This window comes from Geospiza fortis, unplaced genomic scaffold (genome assembly GCF_000277835.1).
Source record: "Geospiza fortis unplaced genomic scaffold, GeoFor_1.0 scaffold132, whole genome shotgun sequence".
Taxonomy (NCBI): Eukaryota; Metazoa; Chordata; class Aves; order Passeriformes; family Thraupidae; genus Geospiza; species Geospiza fortis.
In genome coordinates this window covers 1,222,993-1,238,013 of record NW_005054446.1, presented here as the reverse complement: position 1 = coordinate 1,238,013, position 15,021 = coordinate 1,222,993, and the positions used below count along the sequence as shown (strand labels likewise).

The 15,021-nt window shown below is 37.6% G+C and overlaps 1 protein-coding gene across 1 annotated transcript in view; it reads left to right on the top strand.

Annotated features, from left to right (window-relative positions):
• The window catches only part of VPS13D (vacuolar protein sorting 13 homolog D), a 96,969-nt gene that overhangs the window by 24,061 nt on the left and 57,887 nt on the right, over window positions 1–15,021 (top strand). The window contains exons 28-42 of the mRNA XM_031062339.1: window positions 626–738; window positions 1,280–1,489; window positions 3,534–3,796; window positions 4,002–4,135; window positions 4,417–4,572; window positions 5,155–5,377; window positions 5,754–5,828; window positions 6,533–6,736; window positions 7,188–7,277; window positions 8,594–8,734; window positions 9,916–10,038; window positions 10,652–10,726; window positions 13,000–13,105; window positions 13,835–13,987; window positions 14,570–14,705. Of these exons, the coding sequence (XP_030918199.1) occupies window positions 626–738; window positions 1,280–1,489; window positions 3,534–3,796; window positions 4,002–4,135; window positions 4,417–4,572; window positions 5,155–5,377; window positions 5,754–5,828; window positions 6,533–6,736; window positions 7,188–7,277; window positions 8,594–8,734; window positions 9,916–10,038; window positions 10,652–10,726; window positions 13,000–13,105; window positions 13,835–13,987; window positions 14,570–14,705 (2,202 nt within the window). The remainder of the gene's footprint in view (window positions 1–625; window positions 739–1,279; window positions 1,490–3,533; window positions 3,797–4,001; window positions 4,136–4,416; window positions 4,573–5,154; window positions 5,378–5,753; window positions 5,829–6,532; window positions 6,737–7,187; window positions 7,278–8,593; window positions 8,735–9,915; window positions 10,039–10,651; window positions 10,727–12,999; window positions 13,106–13,834; window positions 13,988–14,569; window positions 14,706–15,021) is intronic.

Genomic DNA, 15,021 nt, shown 5'->3' with positions numbered 1-15,021 from the left:
AATCCAGTGGAGAAGCCGTGCTGGTGTTCCAGAATCCCCAGATTATATCCAGGTAGCAATGCTTGGCTCCTCCCTCTGGGCTCGCATCTCCCGATGGGCTGCTGTAGTTCTTATCAGCCATGCAGTGACATTCAATAGCCTGTTATCAGCAGATGTCTTATCAGTCATGCAGTGGCATTCAAGAGCTTGTTACCAACAGGTGGTCCCCTATGGAGGGAGGAGTGATTGTGATCACTCAGAGAGAGATAAGGCAAACTGCCCACTTGACAAAAGACAACTGCCATACAGATAGCAATAGAATACATCTTGCCTTGCAATCTGCAACAGGGTGGTTGCTGATTTTGCTGATAGCAGCAATATTTTAAGGACAAAGAAGCTCTAGACCAGTACTGTGAAAATGGATTAATGGTCATTTTCAAGTTAAAGGCCACAGTGTTGTGAAATGTAACATTTCCCCAGTAATGGTTAATGAAACCACTGATGAAGAAGAAATGGTTAATGAAACCATTTGGAGAAGAAGGACACCACACAAAAGCTGTTTACATTTTTCTGAAATACAGGTTAATTCAGAGATCAAAGTTAAGCAGGTGCTCTGAAAAAGAATGTTGGTGTTTTCCACTTTCAGACAGTTTTGAGTGGAGAAGTGTATACTTCCATGTCATTCCTCATTGACATGGTTAATGTGAGCCTGGAACTGATGGATCCAAAGGGAAAAGACGGAAGCAGCTCTTTAGCCAGGTATGAATGTTCTTCTCTTACTGAATACCTTGTCCTAAATACTATGCTCATGTGAAGGATACAGGAGAATTAAAATAATATGTGGAATTACAATTTGGTAATGCAGTGAAATGGAATTTCTTAATTAGAGTCCAAACTGAGAGTTTGAGCTGCTCTGAGAGATGAAAGGGAATGACACTGTTCAAAAGCTACAGTTTGTCTTTCCACTTGTCCTTGAAATGACACTCCAGCAATCAGTACTTGCCCAAAAGAAATCGCATTTTAATTAAGAAAGCAAAACAAGGGAAGGTTAAAAAAGCAGATTTCTGCTATGTTGGCTTGTTGGGTTTTTTAAAATCCAGAAGGCTTTTTATCAGTGGAAAATTACATTTAGTACAGATCCGTTTTCTATTTCCATGACATGGGACATGTTTGTAGTTGTTTTAGAAAATACCTAAATGAAAGATTTCAGCAGTGGGCCATACTTGTAAAATAAGTGACTCCAAGAAATAAACAAACTGTAAGTCTCTTTGGTGTGATGTTTTGCTCTTTATTCTCCCAGATTTGATTTTAAGAAATCCAAGTTGCTTTTTGAAAGCTCTTCAGATGGAACAAAGTCTGTAAATCTGGTCTCTCATTCCATGATGGCCTTTGACACTCGTTATGCTGGACAGAAATATGCTACAGGCCCCCCAAATGTCTTCAATTGCATCTTCCAGTCATCCAAGAACACCAGTAGCCCAGGAGCAATCCAGATTGAATTGCATTTCAGGTTGGTAATTCTGGGATTAGTTTGTTTTTAATAATGACATAATCAGTATTGTCCTCATTTTAATACATCTGTTATTATTGTAGATAAACTTGGGGACATTGTATTTCAATCTGATGACATTTTTGGGATGATCAGTGGTACTTGATAGATTGAAATCTTCAGTTGTTAATTCTCTGGAAGTTGTTGGATTTTTTTTCCTTTTTCACTTACTGCAATAAAATTCAGGTTTGAATGTGTAATGGATCAGATGAAGGTTTGACCTATTAAAATCAATAGTGCTTAAAGTTTGATAAGTCTGGCCTGTCACTTGTATGTGTGCATAAAACCAGTTTGTAGAATTTTTAATATGAGATGCACAAAAGCTGTTTCCCAGCAGGTGTCACACGTGGTTTTCTGAGAGCATCAAATACAAACAGAAATGGCCCCTCTTTCAAAAACGATCTCTGTGTTCTCTTCTATGTCCTATCCTGTTTGTTTTTTCTTACCTGTTTTGATCTAATTTAGTATTGAAATTGGCATTATAAAGTATAATGTCAGTATTTGCCTCTCTCAGCATGGTGGTTTTTTGAGGAATGTTAACTGTCAGAAAAGAGGGTGAAGTGAGATGTCTGGAGATGTTGCTTTCACTTCTGATCCAATTTGCTGACCAAGCTCAGCTTTCTCACTCTCATATAAGTATGATGCCTTCTGGAACAGTTGCAGGAGTAATGTAGAAAAAAAAAATTGAGGATTTTATTAGTCCAGTAGAAAATTTTAGAGACAATTTTTCATAACAAAACAGCTAAAAAATCTTGGCAATGGAGAGAATTTTTTTTTTAAGATTTTGATGCTGCGTTACGGTTTTAGGTACCTAAAAAATGTGTTCAGAAAGCAGCCAACATTTCAATTTGATTAAAACTAAAATGCGATTTACTAAAAAATACACCCTAAAAAAACCCCAGATGGTTTTCACAGAACTGTTGAGTCAGTAGGCAGCTAGATTAGACACAGTTAGTGAGTTTGCACAGTACAGCCTAATCTGCTTTATGAGTGAGAGTTTCAGGAATCTTCTTCCCAACTGTTGTGATTTTAAATTTCAGCTGCAGCAGCATGTGGTCTGTTTTTAGTGGTGAGAGCATCCTTGGCAGAAGATGCAAGGGCTGGCAGAACTCAGTGATAGTGTTGTACTGGCTGGTGCCTCTTGAAATATCCTGGAGAGCCAGGCAGGGTTATAGGCTTTGCTGTTGGAAGCTCCCCACTAAGGCATCACAGTTCTTTGGAGATTTTATAGTTCACAGTGTGCTGGATTGAAAATTGTTTCATGCTATTTAAGCACTTAGATGACTTTCCAGTTAGCATGATCAAATGTAAGTGGTATTCCAGATCACAAAGCCAAACACTTTATCCTTCCTAGCCAGACCTTCAGAATGGGATGCTGGAAGCTCAGGCACACTGACATTTTTTCTGAATGACAAAGCAGCTTCCTGTGGTGCAAAATGGTGTCAGGGTAGGAGAGGAAATTCATGTTGTACCTCTTATCTCAGAGCCAGGTCCGAATTTCACACACAGAATGTTAGACATAAAATGATAATAAAAACATAAGACATAAAATGATAATAAAACAAAGATATAAAATGATAATTAAAAAAGGTTTTAAAATTTGAGATTTTGAAAATTAATCTTGATAATATAAGTGTGTTAAAGGAGCTTTTATAAATTTCCTGTCATGTAGTTTTTCAATTCATCTCTTTTATCATTATAGCTTAGGATTTGTGCAGTTAGGGGTTTATTGGGGTTCTGTGGGTATAGCAAATCACATATATGAGTTTATATATATATAAATATATATATTAAAAATTATATAAATGTATATATAAAAATGTGTATATATATATTAAAATAGAAATATTTGAATGTATGTATGTATTTTAAAGGCCAGACACTGTAAACCAAGTGTATGCCTATAAATGCAGTATGAGTTCTACTAGATACTGATAGTTGTCAGCATGATTTTAAATATTTACAGGTTGTAAAGTTCACCTGTGTGATTGTCTCTTCTTAAAAGGTCTACTAAGGATTCCTCCAGTTTCACAGTTGTTCTGAACAATCTTCGTGTGTTCCTGATATTTGACTGGCTGTTACTGGTTCATGACTTTTTATGCACTCCTGGAGACACCAAAAAGAGGGAAAATCCCCATTCCCGGCAGCGATCCTGCATCAGTGACACCAGTGTGGTTCCCAAAACTGTGAAAAGAGGAGTGGTTACCAAACGGTCCTCGCTCCCTGTGACAGCAGAAAAGCAGCTGGAAGTCAAGGTTAATGTGACAGGTAAATGTGCTCTTCTCTGATGGTTTTGTTTTTCTCATTAAGGAAGTTTGTTTTTCTCATTGAGGAGTTTTTCTCATTTAAAGCTGTGTGCTGGTGTAAAGCCAGCTCCATTAAAGGAAATCAAAAAACCTGTTACAAATGCCTGAAGTACCTTAATGATATTGCCAACTACCCTGTTAGTTATTTGTCTTTTTTTTTGGTTAAGGAACTGAATTTGTGGTTGTTGAAGACATGTCCTGCTTTGATACCAATGCAATTATTCTGAAGGGAACAACTGTTCTCACTTACAAGCCCAAGTTGATAGATCGTCCTTTCTCTGGCAGTTTGTTTGGCATTGAGGTAAGGAAAATAAATTTGCTTCTGTATAACATCCAAAATTAGAGGAGTTTGTGAAGATACTTTACTATAAATATATATACAAAAGGTATAGTCCACAGATGCTTTCTGAAGTTTGTTGATTTCTCATCAAATGCTCTCATTTTACAGCAGTTTTGAGAATAGTTTTGTATTGTTTCTGTTAAAACATTGTAAGACTTGAATGTAGCCTCAAAATATTGCTAGTTCTCTCCAGGCCTGTCATCTCAGTTCATAATTTTTTAAAAATAATTTGGAATTTTTAGGTGTTTTCATGCCGGTTAGGAAATGAGCAAGAGACTGCACTGTCAATTATTGATCCAGTACAGATTCATATGGAACTTATTGGGAATTCTTCCTATCCAATTGGTTCAGGACTGCTGGATGCTTTCAATAGTGAAGATTTTCCTCCTATTCTAGAGGTAATATTAAGGCCTGAATAAAACTGTGCAGTAGAGAATACTAGCAGAGATATTTTTGTGCCCAAGGATTCAATAGAAGACTTTCAAATGCATAAGAAGAGAGTTAGGTAACTTTTTCCTGAAATGGAAAAGGAAAAGAAAGAAGCATGTAGAAAATGCTCTTGGTGGTAATGAAAAAGTGGTTTATGGGATATGTTACAGAGATTAATAGTGAGGGAAAGAAATGGGCTGATTATGTAGGCTGATGGTGTTAGATAGTTACTAACAGCTGAAAGGAAATTATATTTTTCTATATTTTCTCTTTCTAATTGTTAGGACATATTAGAAGGGAATTATATTTAAAGACTTTTTTACCATTGTAGCAAAGTAAAACTTCTTTTCCCTGAGTTGTAATGCTTTTGGTTGTTGGTAAATAATAACAAGTTTGATAAATCTATTATTGGATCTTTAAAACAGCATGATGATCAGATTTTAACAGTAAATTTTGTCTTCTTTTGGGAAAAGCTTTATTAATAGCTGAAATATTTAAGAAAAATGTGTAGAAAAAGGCAAGTGAATCTTATATTCTAATTTTTCATTTAGATTCAGTTGCAAGCACTGGATATCAGGCTGTCCTACAATGATGTTCAACTCTTCTTGGCAATTGCAAAGTCAATTCCCCAGCAGACAAGTGCAGCTCTGCCTGACTCAGCTGCCTCAGCTGCTGGGAGTGCTGCTGATCCCTCCAGTTCAGCACTGGGGCATGAGAACTCCTTGGCTCATGAAACCAGAGATGGCTCCAAACGTGTGCTGGATCCTGTTCTTGGTATGTTTTTCACTGCTGGAGTGAAGCCATTCCTCGTATCTAAGGGAGGTTGCTACAAAGTGAAGCTAATCTATGTGCTTAACACAAAAGATGTTGGTGTCTTCATGGGGTAAGACCCTTTGTTGGTTGGAACTGCCTAATAATGGCATTGTCCTGATGATGTAAAAACTGTAAAAAACAACTGTAAACTGCAACTGTAAAAAACATAAAAGCAGAGCTGAATCATGTGCTCTTGCTATAGTTGCAATCTTAAATAAACAAACCCCCATTTCTTAAATAAACAACCCCCCATTTTCATAGAGATGTAACTTGATTTTAGAAATGAAATAAGTAGATAACTGTCAAGGATTTATGCCTGGTTAACTGTTCATTCCAGAAGCCCAGCTGGCTCGCCTCCAGGAGCTGGGGTTCAGCATGGAAGATTGTCGTAAAGCTCTTCTCATCTGCCAAGGTAACATCAGATATTCTTAGCAGGGGTTTGCACCTTGTTCATATTACCTTAATTGCAATTAAGTAAAGCCTTTAGACTGTCAGGTGGCTATGCACAGGCACTGTTTCCTTCTTTAGAGCATCTTTGGCTGTGTGCTGGCCTGTAGTCTTAAACATTCTTCTTCCTGTTCTGCTCCTGTGTAAAATCCACCCCCCAAGGATTCTTTCTGCCCTTTGGGATGTCCTGTGTGGGGTGCTTGAGTGTATTATTGTTTGGGAGTTTCAGTTGTGTTCAGGTTGGTAATTTTTATGGTGCACCAATTTCTTGCTATTCCACATCTCTTCCTCTTGAGAGCATGTGTTTTCATCTCTCCCTTTTAAAATCATATTTCTCTAGTTCTACATGCAGGGCCTGAAAAGAAAACAAAGCTTTACCACAAGTGATTCTTTTTTCCTTTAGCACCATCATACTTCCCACATTATATATAGGCATGCATAATGTTACAGATTTTTATTACATTTGTGAACTTCAAAACACATTTCTTACTCTTAGGATATACCAATGTCTTTATAGTCTTCTCATATTTACAAAATAAGCATATTCAAATACTGCTGAGAATATTTTCTTAAGAGAGAGGGAGTTAGTTTTCTTCTATATGATTTTTACTAAGTACATGTCTTTGAAAAAATAGGTGATGATTGATTGGTTGTTTGCTTCTATCTAAGGTGACTTGAAAAAAGCAGCAAGTTGGTTGTTTAAGAATGCTGAACCTCTGAAATCAGTTTCCCAGACTTCTGGTCGAGATAGCCAGGGGATTTTGCCTTTCCAGTTCATCTCTGGTGTGGAAATAAAGGCAGAAAGTGTTTGCATCTGCTTTATAGATGACTGCATGGACTGTGATGTTCCCCTGGCTGAATTAACCTTTTCATGTGAGTATCTGGTTCTGCCTTGGCATAAAATGATTGTCAGTTCTGGGTGTGTTCAGCATCCTGCTCTTGTTTGTCAGGACCTGTCAAATTTCAACTGGCAGTGTCTTGGTGGTGGTTGTGTGGGATATTGGGGGTTCCTTCTTTATTTCTGTTTGGTTTAAGTTTTGGTTTTAATAAGATTACAGTCTTTGTAGGGTTAAGATTCTGTTTTCCCCTTTTTACATCACTTAAGAAATGAAATCTGTCCTGAGCAGAATTCTAGCTCTGTATTGTAAGGTGTGGCTGTCTGCAAGTGTTATTGGAAGAGTATTATGAAAAGCTTTTTGTACCATTTCAGTTTAAGAGACAAGACAAAACCTTCCATTGCTTATTTGACAGTTCACAAAATCAGGATGCTTGATTGTTTTGTATTAGTTTAAATGTCACTTCTATTTTTTTTTTTTCCTCTCAGGTTTGAATTTTCTCCAGCATTTGAGGACCAGCCCTGAAGGCTACGCTCATTTTACCCTCTCTGGAGATTATTACAACCGTGAGCTTTCAGGTGAAATACCTGGGGGTTGTTTTCTTATTTTAGTTTAGGAAACAGCCTCTCCTACCACAGGAGCCTGAAGTTTACACACTATGAAATGCCTCTAAGAGAGTAGAGAAAGATTGACTTTTGGGACTGTGTGTGAGAGAGACAATGTGATCCTAGACAAGATATCCTGATTTGAGATCATTGGAGGGATGTGGAAAGTGGAGATTTGTCTGATCTGAAAGTGGCACTCAGGTTTTCAAATGGAATTGCATAAAACAGTTATCCAGCAAAATGAGTTTTATAACAAGCTGTCTTTTCATTCTCTTCTCTCTTCTCTTTGTTTGGTGGATTCAATTTACTGTGTATTTCAGGAAGGAAAATCGTGTGCAGGCAGGTGATTAGGCTGAAGGCAAAGGATTGGCATAAGAAGACCGTCACAATTTATGTTTTGGATACAAAAAAGCAAGTTAGGCCTCAATACAGGCCAGATACTAACAAAAGAAGTAATTTAGTTGTGTGGTTTTTTTAACTTAGAAACTAAAGTTTCTGTTACATCACTGGTGACAAGCACTCAGGAATTATCTGTCAATAACAGGGGTTTTTTTTTGCTGCTTAAAAAATACTTTGTTTTTAAATATATGTAGGGTTGTCACTATAGGACACGAAACAACACGAGCACACACACTGCTGCTCTCAAGGTGAAGAAAAAGGAAGTTTAATTTCTGACTCCAACACTTACACTTTTCCAAAAGAAAGAGTGGATTGGAGGGTGAAAGTGCCACCTCTCCAATGACACTGGACAAACCAACAAAGTCCTTCAAATTTCTCCTCCTCCATAAAAGAATGCAAAACAATAAATTATTTACAGAAAGTATGTGAGAAAGTTTGCTACAAGAATGTAAACATCAGAAGGCTTAGAAAATCTTAAAAAATCAGGACGCCATAGGGTGTTTATTTTAATAGCTTCTAGACTTTTGTCTTTTGAGATGCATTAAATTGGTGATTATTCAGTATAATTGTGTGAAAATCATTTTCAAAGCTATTTGAGTGCTTAATTCCAGCTAGCTTAAATACAGAGCAGTAATTGCCTTCTAGTGCATTAATTGGAACTAAGATATTTCTGCAAGACCCTACATATAGAATACATGGACTAAATGGAGGAGCTGGACCAGATTTATATTAGGTAATAAATTAAATCCATAGGCTTGTGACATCATTGTGAAGATTAAAAGTAAGGGACAGATTAAAAGTAAAGGACCGAATGATGAAAATTTCTTTATTAAATATGTAAAGAGCATTCCAGAGTGGCCTCCAAAGATGTTGGTTTGTGTTTCTCTCAGGGTGGGAGCCATTTATTGAGCCGTGGCCATGTTCAGTGTCTTGGCAACAAGAAGCTTCCAGCCGCCTCCAGCCTTCCCGCCTGAAGCTGGAGGTGAAGGCCAAGCCACGCCTGGATATCAACATCACCTCTGTGCTCATAGGTATGTGGGAATATTCCCTGAGAGCAGCACTCTGGTTTTCACTGCTGAAAAGGACAGACATCTCTAATTAAAGTGCTGCTGGCATCCCGTGGAGGAAGTGGGATTGGCCCAAGTCCCTCCATGCTTTGCAGGATTCTGTACCAGGTGTGTGTTTAGGCAGCCTATGTTCTATCAGATGATGTGAAAATGTAAAGACATGAGCTGCATATGTTAGAGGTTAGTAGGAATTCTTTCTCTAGTCATATGAATTCTATCAAGTTCGTATGGTATTTGAAATTTATTTTTAATCAGTAACAGGCTTTCATCTAAAGCTTTCATAGGACTTAAAAATATTTTGATAAGCTCATCATTTTTCAGTACATTGACAGATGTAGTGGGAAGCTACTCATTTCAGTTCTTCAGTCTCTGAGCACCTGAGCTGTCAGTGATCCACCTTTGGAAATCAAAATATTTTGTTCATCAGTAACTCCAATTTCATGTGAGCTTCTGCATTGTGGAGCTCCAGTTGTGTGCCTTTCCCAGGAATATTGTTGCTCATTCAGAATTGTTTGGTGGGCACAACAAAAAAAATGCCAGCAGCACAGCATGTAGATGTAACAGAAAAGCCTTTGTTGGTCTTTCTCTCCCAAAGAGAACCTGGGGAGTTGGCAGAAAAAGGGGGAGCCAAGGTGGCAGGAGGAGCAGCAAATCAACAATTCCTAAGATAGTGCTTTTTAAAAGCAGTGATAATAATTTGTGAGACTGGTTTGTGATTAATACTGTGCCAGAGCACTCAATTGGTGTCTTGATGTTTATGCAGGAATGTGTATGTGCTCTTAAAATGAAGCAAACCCCAAAACCCCTAGGAAGTTAACAGTTTTTAACATGAAAATATTTAAGGTTAATTGCCTCAGCAGGGAGGGCTCTTAGATTCACATAGGAGTATCTTAAGAACATGAAATTCCACTGACAGTTTTTTTTTTTAAATAAAATCTGAGGGATATATATTTTTTTAAGACACTGCTGTGATTTTATGAGCTGTTGTTTGTCTTTAACTTATGTGACTCAGAGAAAAAGCAGCGAAATGAAACTTCTGCTGTTAAAGTGGAGTAACTTGAGTGTGATGAATTTAACACACTTTTCAATGACTTTGTTTACTGCCACCTTGAAGACATTGGCTGTCTGTGCTTACATTCCTCTAGAGCAATACACATGTACCAAGCAGTCCTGGATGGAAGATTACTGTAAACAGGACAAAGAAGTGAATGTAATCAGCTCAGAAGACTGGATGGGTTCTTCAGTGGATCCCCCATGTTTTGGGCAGAGTATGTTGGTCATTAATCACACTTTATTTGAAACAGACCTGACACACAGGGTCATCTGTCTAATGTATTACAAACATAAGTATTTTGACTTCACAGAATACAGTGATTTGTCAGATATGTTTGGCAAAAAAAAGACAAAAAAGCTGCTTTCTGTTCAGTTATGTTCAATTATTTTAAAACAAAAAGCTTTCTGAGTGCTTAGCTTTGAGTAATAGCTTTGTACTGCTAGTTCTGCTTCCTTTCTGTCTACCACTCTCAGTTCATGAGTGACTCTCATGTCAAGAATTAAGTCAGTGTTGATTTTTGGCTGTGTGCAGTTCAGAGAGAACCTTTTCTTTCTGTACCCCAAAGACCTAAATAAATGAATTTCTGGAAGAAATTACTGTATTCTTTGTGAAATAATCACCCAAGCAATAGTTCTTTCCAGTGTATTTTCTCCCAGAGTTCCTTCTGGAAGGAACTTTGTCGATTCAAATGCCAGCTTAGTGTAAGCAAACAAGTAGAGACTCATAACTGCATGATGTCTTATCTTCCCTTTTTGCATGCAGGGGAAGATTTACCTGTGTTTGTGTGGATTTTCTTACCTGCTGACTTTGTCTTTCCTGTCTGCCAGGCCTTCCTCTTGTCTACCTTAGAACTAGGAGTACAGCCAGTTTGACTAACCTAGAGCATCAGATCTATGCTAGAGGTACTGTACAGCACACAGACAACAAAAAGTGGTTTTCTTCTTTGGAAGGCTCTTGCACAATAAATACTGTGCTGTAGGTAGGACTTGCTAGTAGATTGGCCTCTATATTTAAAAATAATCAAAACCAAAAAAACCTCAAGCCAAATAATACAACAGCTATTTTTGTTTTAGTCTGCTAAATTTAGTATTTTATCCTGTCGTTCTCTGGGTTCTTCAGGAAAGAATGGAGAAATAAACCCAATGAAGGAAAACTGTCTTTGCGAAGAAGGTTATTTGAATTGTTGACCATTCAATGTCCCTCTTCAAAAGGGACAGTAGAGTGGGATTAAAAATAGTGTAATAATATCACAATATTTAATTTATATTCTAAAAATATCCACCATTATGTTCAATATACATATTTATGCTTAATTTAGCATGTTTAGGTACTTAAAACTTACTTAAAGCTGTAACTTTCAGATGCTTCAGAAGCACAGGCTGTTTTCAGTAAGCCTTAGGAAGTAAAGCATTGTCCTAATAAATAATTTGTGAATTTGTTTGGGTTCTATTTGACAGGACAGGTTTTTGGGCAAAACCATGCAGGATAAAGTAAGATTTTTCATTTTTGACATTATCAAAGACAAAGAGCATACTTCATAAATACATAGCCCTATAGAAAAGTTAATGGATGGGAGGACAGAAAATTTTCTAGAAATCTACATCTGTTTCCTGTTCGAGTGCCATTAGAAATATTTTCTCTGAGCTTAAAGAAAAAACAAAATGGAAAATTTTGGATTGATTTTTATAAAATATTTTCTGGGATTTTTTTCCCCAAAAATCAACCAAGCAGCAAAACATCTAATATTCGTTGTTTGGCTTTTAGTAGGGGTTGCAGCTAAATTACTAAACTAATTATTAAAAAATCCTCCTGGTAATGATAGTCTTCTTTTTTTTTAGGCAGTAGTCTCAAAATGCAGCTTTTACATTTCTTTTGAAAATCAGGCCATAGTCCCAAAAATCCTTTTTTTGAAGTCTGCAAAGATAAGCTGGCAATAGATTAAACAGCAGAGTAAAAGTTCATTTGGCTTCTGGTCTGATTTTGTAGAACTTGGGGTAGCCAAAACATTATATAAACTGAAACTCAATACTAATAACATGTATTTGCTTTTGGCAAAAATCAGAGTTTTGATTTTCAAGGATTTCATCTTCTTGCTATTTAATTGGAGATAACTTTCTCTGTAAGCTTTAGATCAGATTTACGTCTCCATGGACAATGTGAGGGTACATAGGGATTTGTTGATCTGACAGAAAGTCATCTGTCATGATCCATAACTCCTTCAAAAACTTTCCTGCCCTCCCCACATCACCCCTGCTTGCCTCTGGAAACCTTTTGGAGTGACTTCAAATCAGGCCTGGGGAAGAGATTTCTGTCTTGCCTTTTGTTTAAGCAGCTGATTTATTGTGTGTGCCTTCTTTCCACTTCCCTCATGCTATAGATGTTGGGTATTGAGGTAACAGCCATTTATCTTCCTTTTTAAGTAAATTACTGGACTTTGACAGGGGTTTTTCTCTGTCCAAACTCAGTAAGTATTTTCACAGATTTCATACACTGCAGTGTGGAAAATGAGAGTAGCACTTGTGTGCCTGTTAGAAATTTGTGCTTAAAAAAAGTTGAACATGGGAGAAGTATCTTCTTCTGGTGTTCTGCTGTCCCAGCAGTTTAACAAAACCAAATTTCCTTTGTTTGCTTTCAGATTATTTTCCATATTTCAGTAGGCTTTATCCTGTATAGGAAATTTTTTTTTGTTCAAGCTTTGAGAATAAGAGACCCTTTAAAGGGGATACTGGCTAACCCTGTATTTGTCACATTAAATACAGCATAAATCCTAATTAGAAGTGAATGTGTGTTTAGTATTGCATGAGCATTTGGATGTACATAAAAGGTTTCTGATTATGCCTGGGTTTTTAGTTAGATTAGTTTTTAGTTAGATTTTCTACATGTTAGGTGTAACTGAAGGCATAGTATTTTATAAAACTTGATGTAAAGAAACAGAAGAATGTGTAGATTAAGCTTAGTTCCAAGGGGGATTGATGTAGGGGAAAAATGTCTGTTAGCTTTGTACTGTTTCTGTAGTAGTTACTAATTGTAAAAGCTTTGCAGATAATCTGATGTCCTGTTTGTTTGTTTGTAGTTAGTGCAGGTTGTGGTTCTCCAGCCACTGTATCTCATCCCACATAAACATCTGATGAATGTTTCTCATGGGCATTCAGACAGCCTGTGTTGTGTTTTGTAGCTGAAATGAAGACCCCAAAGCGCAGGCAGCCGTTTGTCCCCTTTGCTCTGAGGAATCACACTGGGTGCACTCTCTGGTTTGCCACCCTGACCACAACCCCAACCCGGTAAGGAGCTCTTTGGGGATCACTTCAAACAGATTTCTCTGGCTCCTCTTCCATGGCAGCCAATCTCTGTTGTTTTCAGTGCTTTTGTTTTGCAGACACATGTAGGCAACTCCCAGTTTTACTCAGTTAAGAGCCTCTTCTTTGACACTGAGATAGTTTTCTTATTAAACCAAAAAGATTATTTTTTTCAAGAGACCTAGCAGAATGTGGAAACCAGTCAAGTACATTCATGGTGTGAATGTGTTCACATGTGTTCATGGTGTGAATGAGGACTGAGGCAGACTTAAAAAGCACTTGCAGCTTTAAGTACTTATTGTATTTGTGGGGAATGCCTCGTCAAAGGCAGGAATGATGAATCTGACTCCATGTTCTCAGAAGGTTAATTTATTACTTTATAATACTACATTATATTAAAGAATACAGAATAGATACTTGCTGAATGCTAAAAAGACAATAATGAAAACTCGTGACTCTTTCCAGAGTCCTGACACAGCTTGGCCCCAGTTGGCCAAAGAGCCAAAACAACTCACAGCAGAATCCAATGAAACAATCTCCAAACACATTCCACGTGAGCACAACACAGGGGAAGCAAATGAGTTAAGAGTTGTTTTCCTTTTCTCTGAGGCTTCTCAGCTTCCCAGGAGAAAAATCCTGGGCGAAAGGGATTTTTTCAGAGAACGTGAATGCTACAGGAGATCATTTTGTAAAATGCTGTGATTCTCTTCCCAGGGCTGCGCTGTCTCATAGTGGGAGTCCAGGTGTTGTTCCTGAGGAAAACGGGACGTTGCTGGGTGATGCCCATAATGTCAGTGAATGGCAAGAGGTTATCACTGGGGAAGAGGTTCCGTTTGAGTTTGAAACCAGAGGGAAACTCAGACACAGGTGAAGGGACCAGGCCATGAGATGTTCTGACGCTCTCGTATATGGAACACACAGGTTCACAGTTGTGAGGGCACTGGCAGGTGTCACATTGAAAGTGGATTTCTGTAAAATTTCCTGTCAATGTTTAGTTTCTGTTTTTAATACTCTTGTATGGAGTGAATTTATAATTTCTCTGGTAAAGCAGCAACTATTGCTGTTGTGGCAGCTATTCCTATATGTGAATTGGATTATTATAAGCTCTTAGAAGGACTTGGAGGCCTCTGTTACAAATCGATGTCCTTTATTTTGAAGGACTACTGGGGCACTATTGGTTGTTATCAGAGGTAAGAACTAGAACTTGTTAACAAATATGTAGCATGCTTTTATTTTTTTAATGTGTCTGTATGTTCCTTAGGAAAGGTAGAGTAATTAAACATGAAATCAGGTCCATCTATCCATGAAATGGGAAAACTCTTGGGATTTTTTTAATGCTTCAGTAAGATTCTTTAAATAGAATCCAGAGGATGTTTGTGGTTTTAACTGTTTGGTATTTAGTCTGTATAATAATGCTTCATAGTAATTTAACTTGATCTAACCTGGCAGGCACACACATGACCTAAGGATTCATCAGCTGCAAGTGAGAGTAAATGGCTGGGAAGAAGTGAGTCCAGTGTCTGTGGACAAAGTTGGAACATTTTTCCGATATGCTGCACCAGATAAGAATTCCTCTTCTTCTACTGTAAGTTCTGATTTTGAGTGTTTTAAAAGAATATGTAAATTAGGAGTAATGATGTCTGCAACATTTTGATCTAAAAGCATCTGCTGGATAAGATTTTCCTCTTTCCAGTTAGCCTGGACTGGGAGAGCTTGGAGAAGCTGGGTTTTTAACTGTGTACCCAGAGCACAGCCAGAGCAGTCAGCAGTTAATCTGAGCTTGGCAGGCAGAGCTTCCAGGGACAGGATGAATGTATTAGTGACAGGCCATGCACTCATGGAGACTGAGCTTTAAATCAGCCCAGCATTTCAGCAGCTACTTTCATTTCTTTTATTGCAGG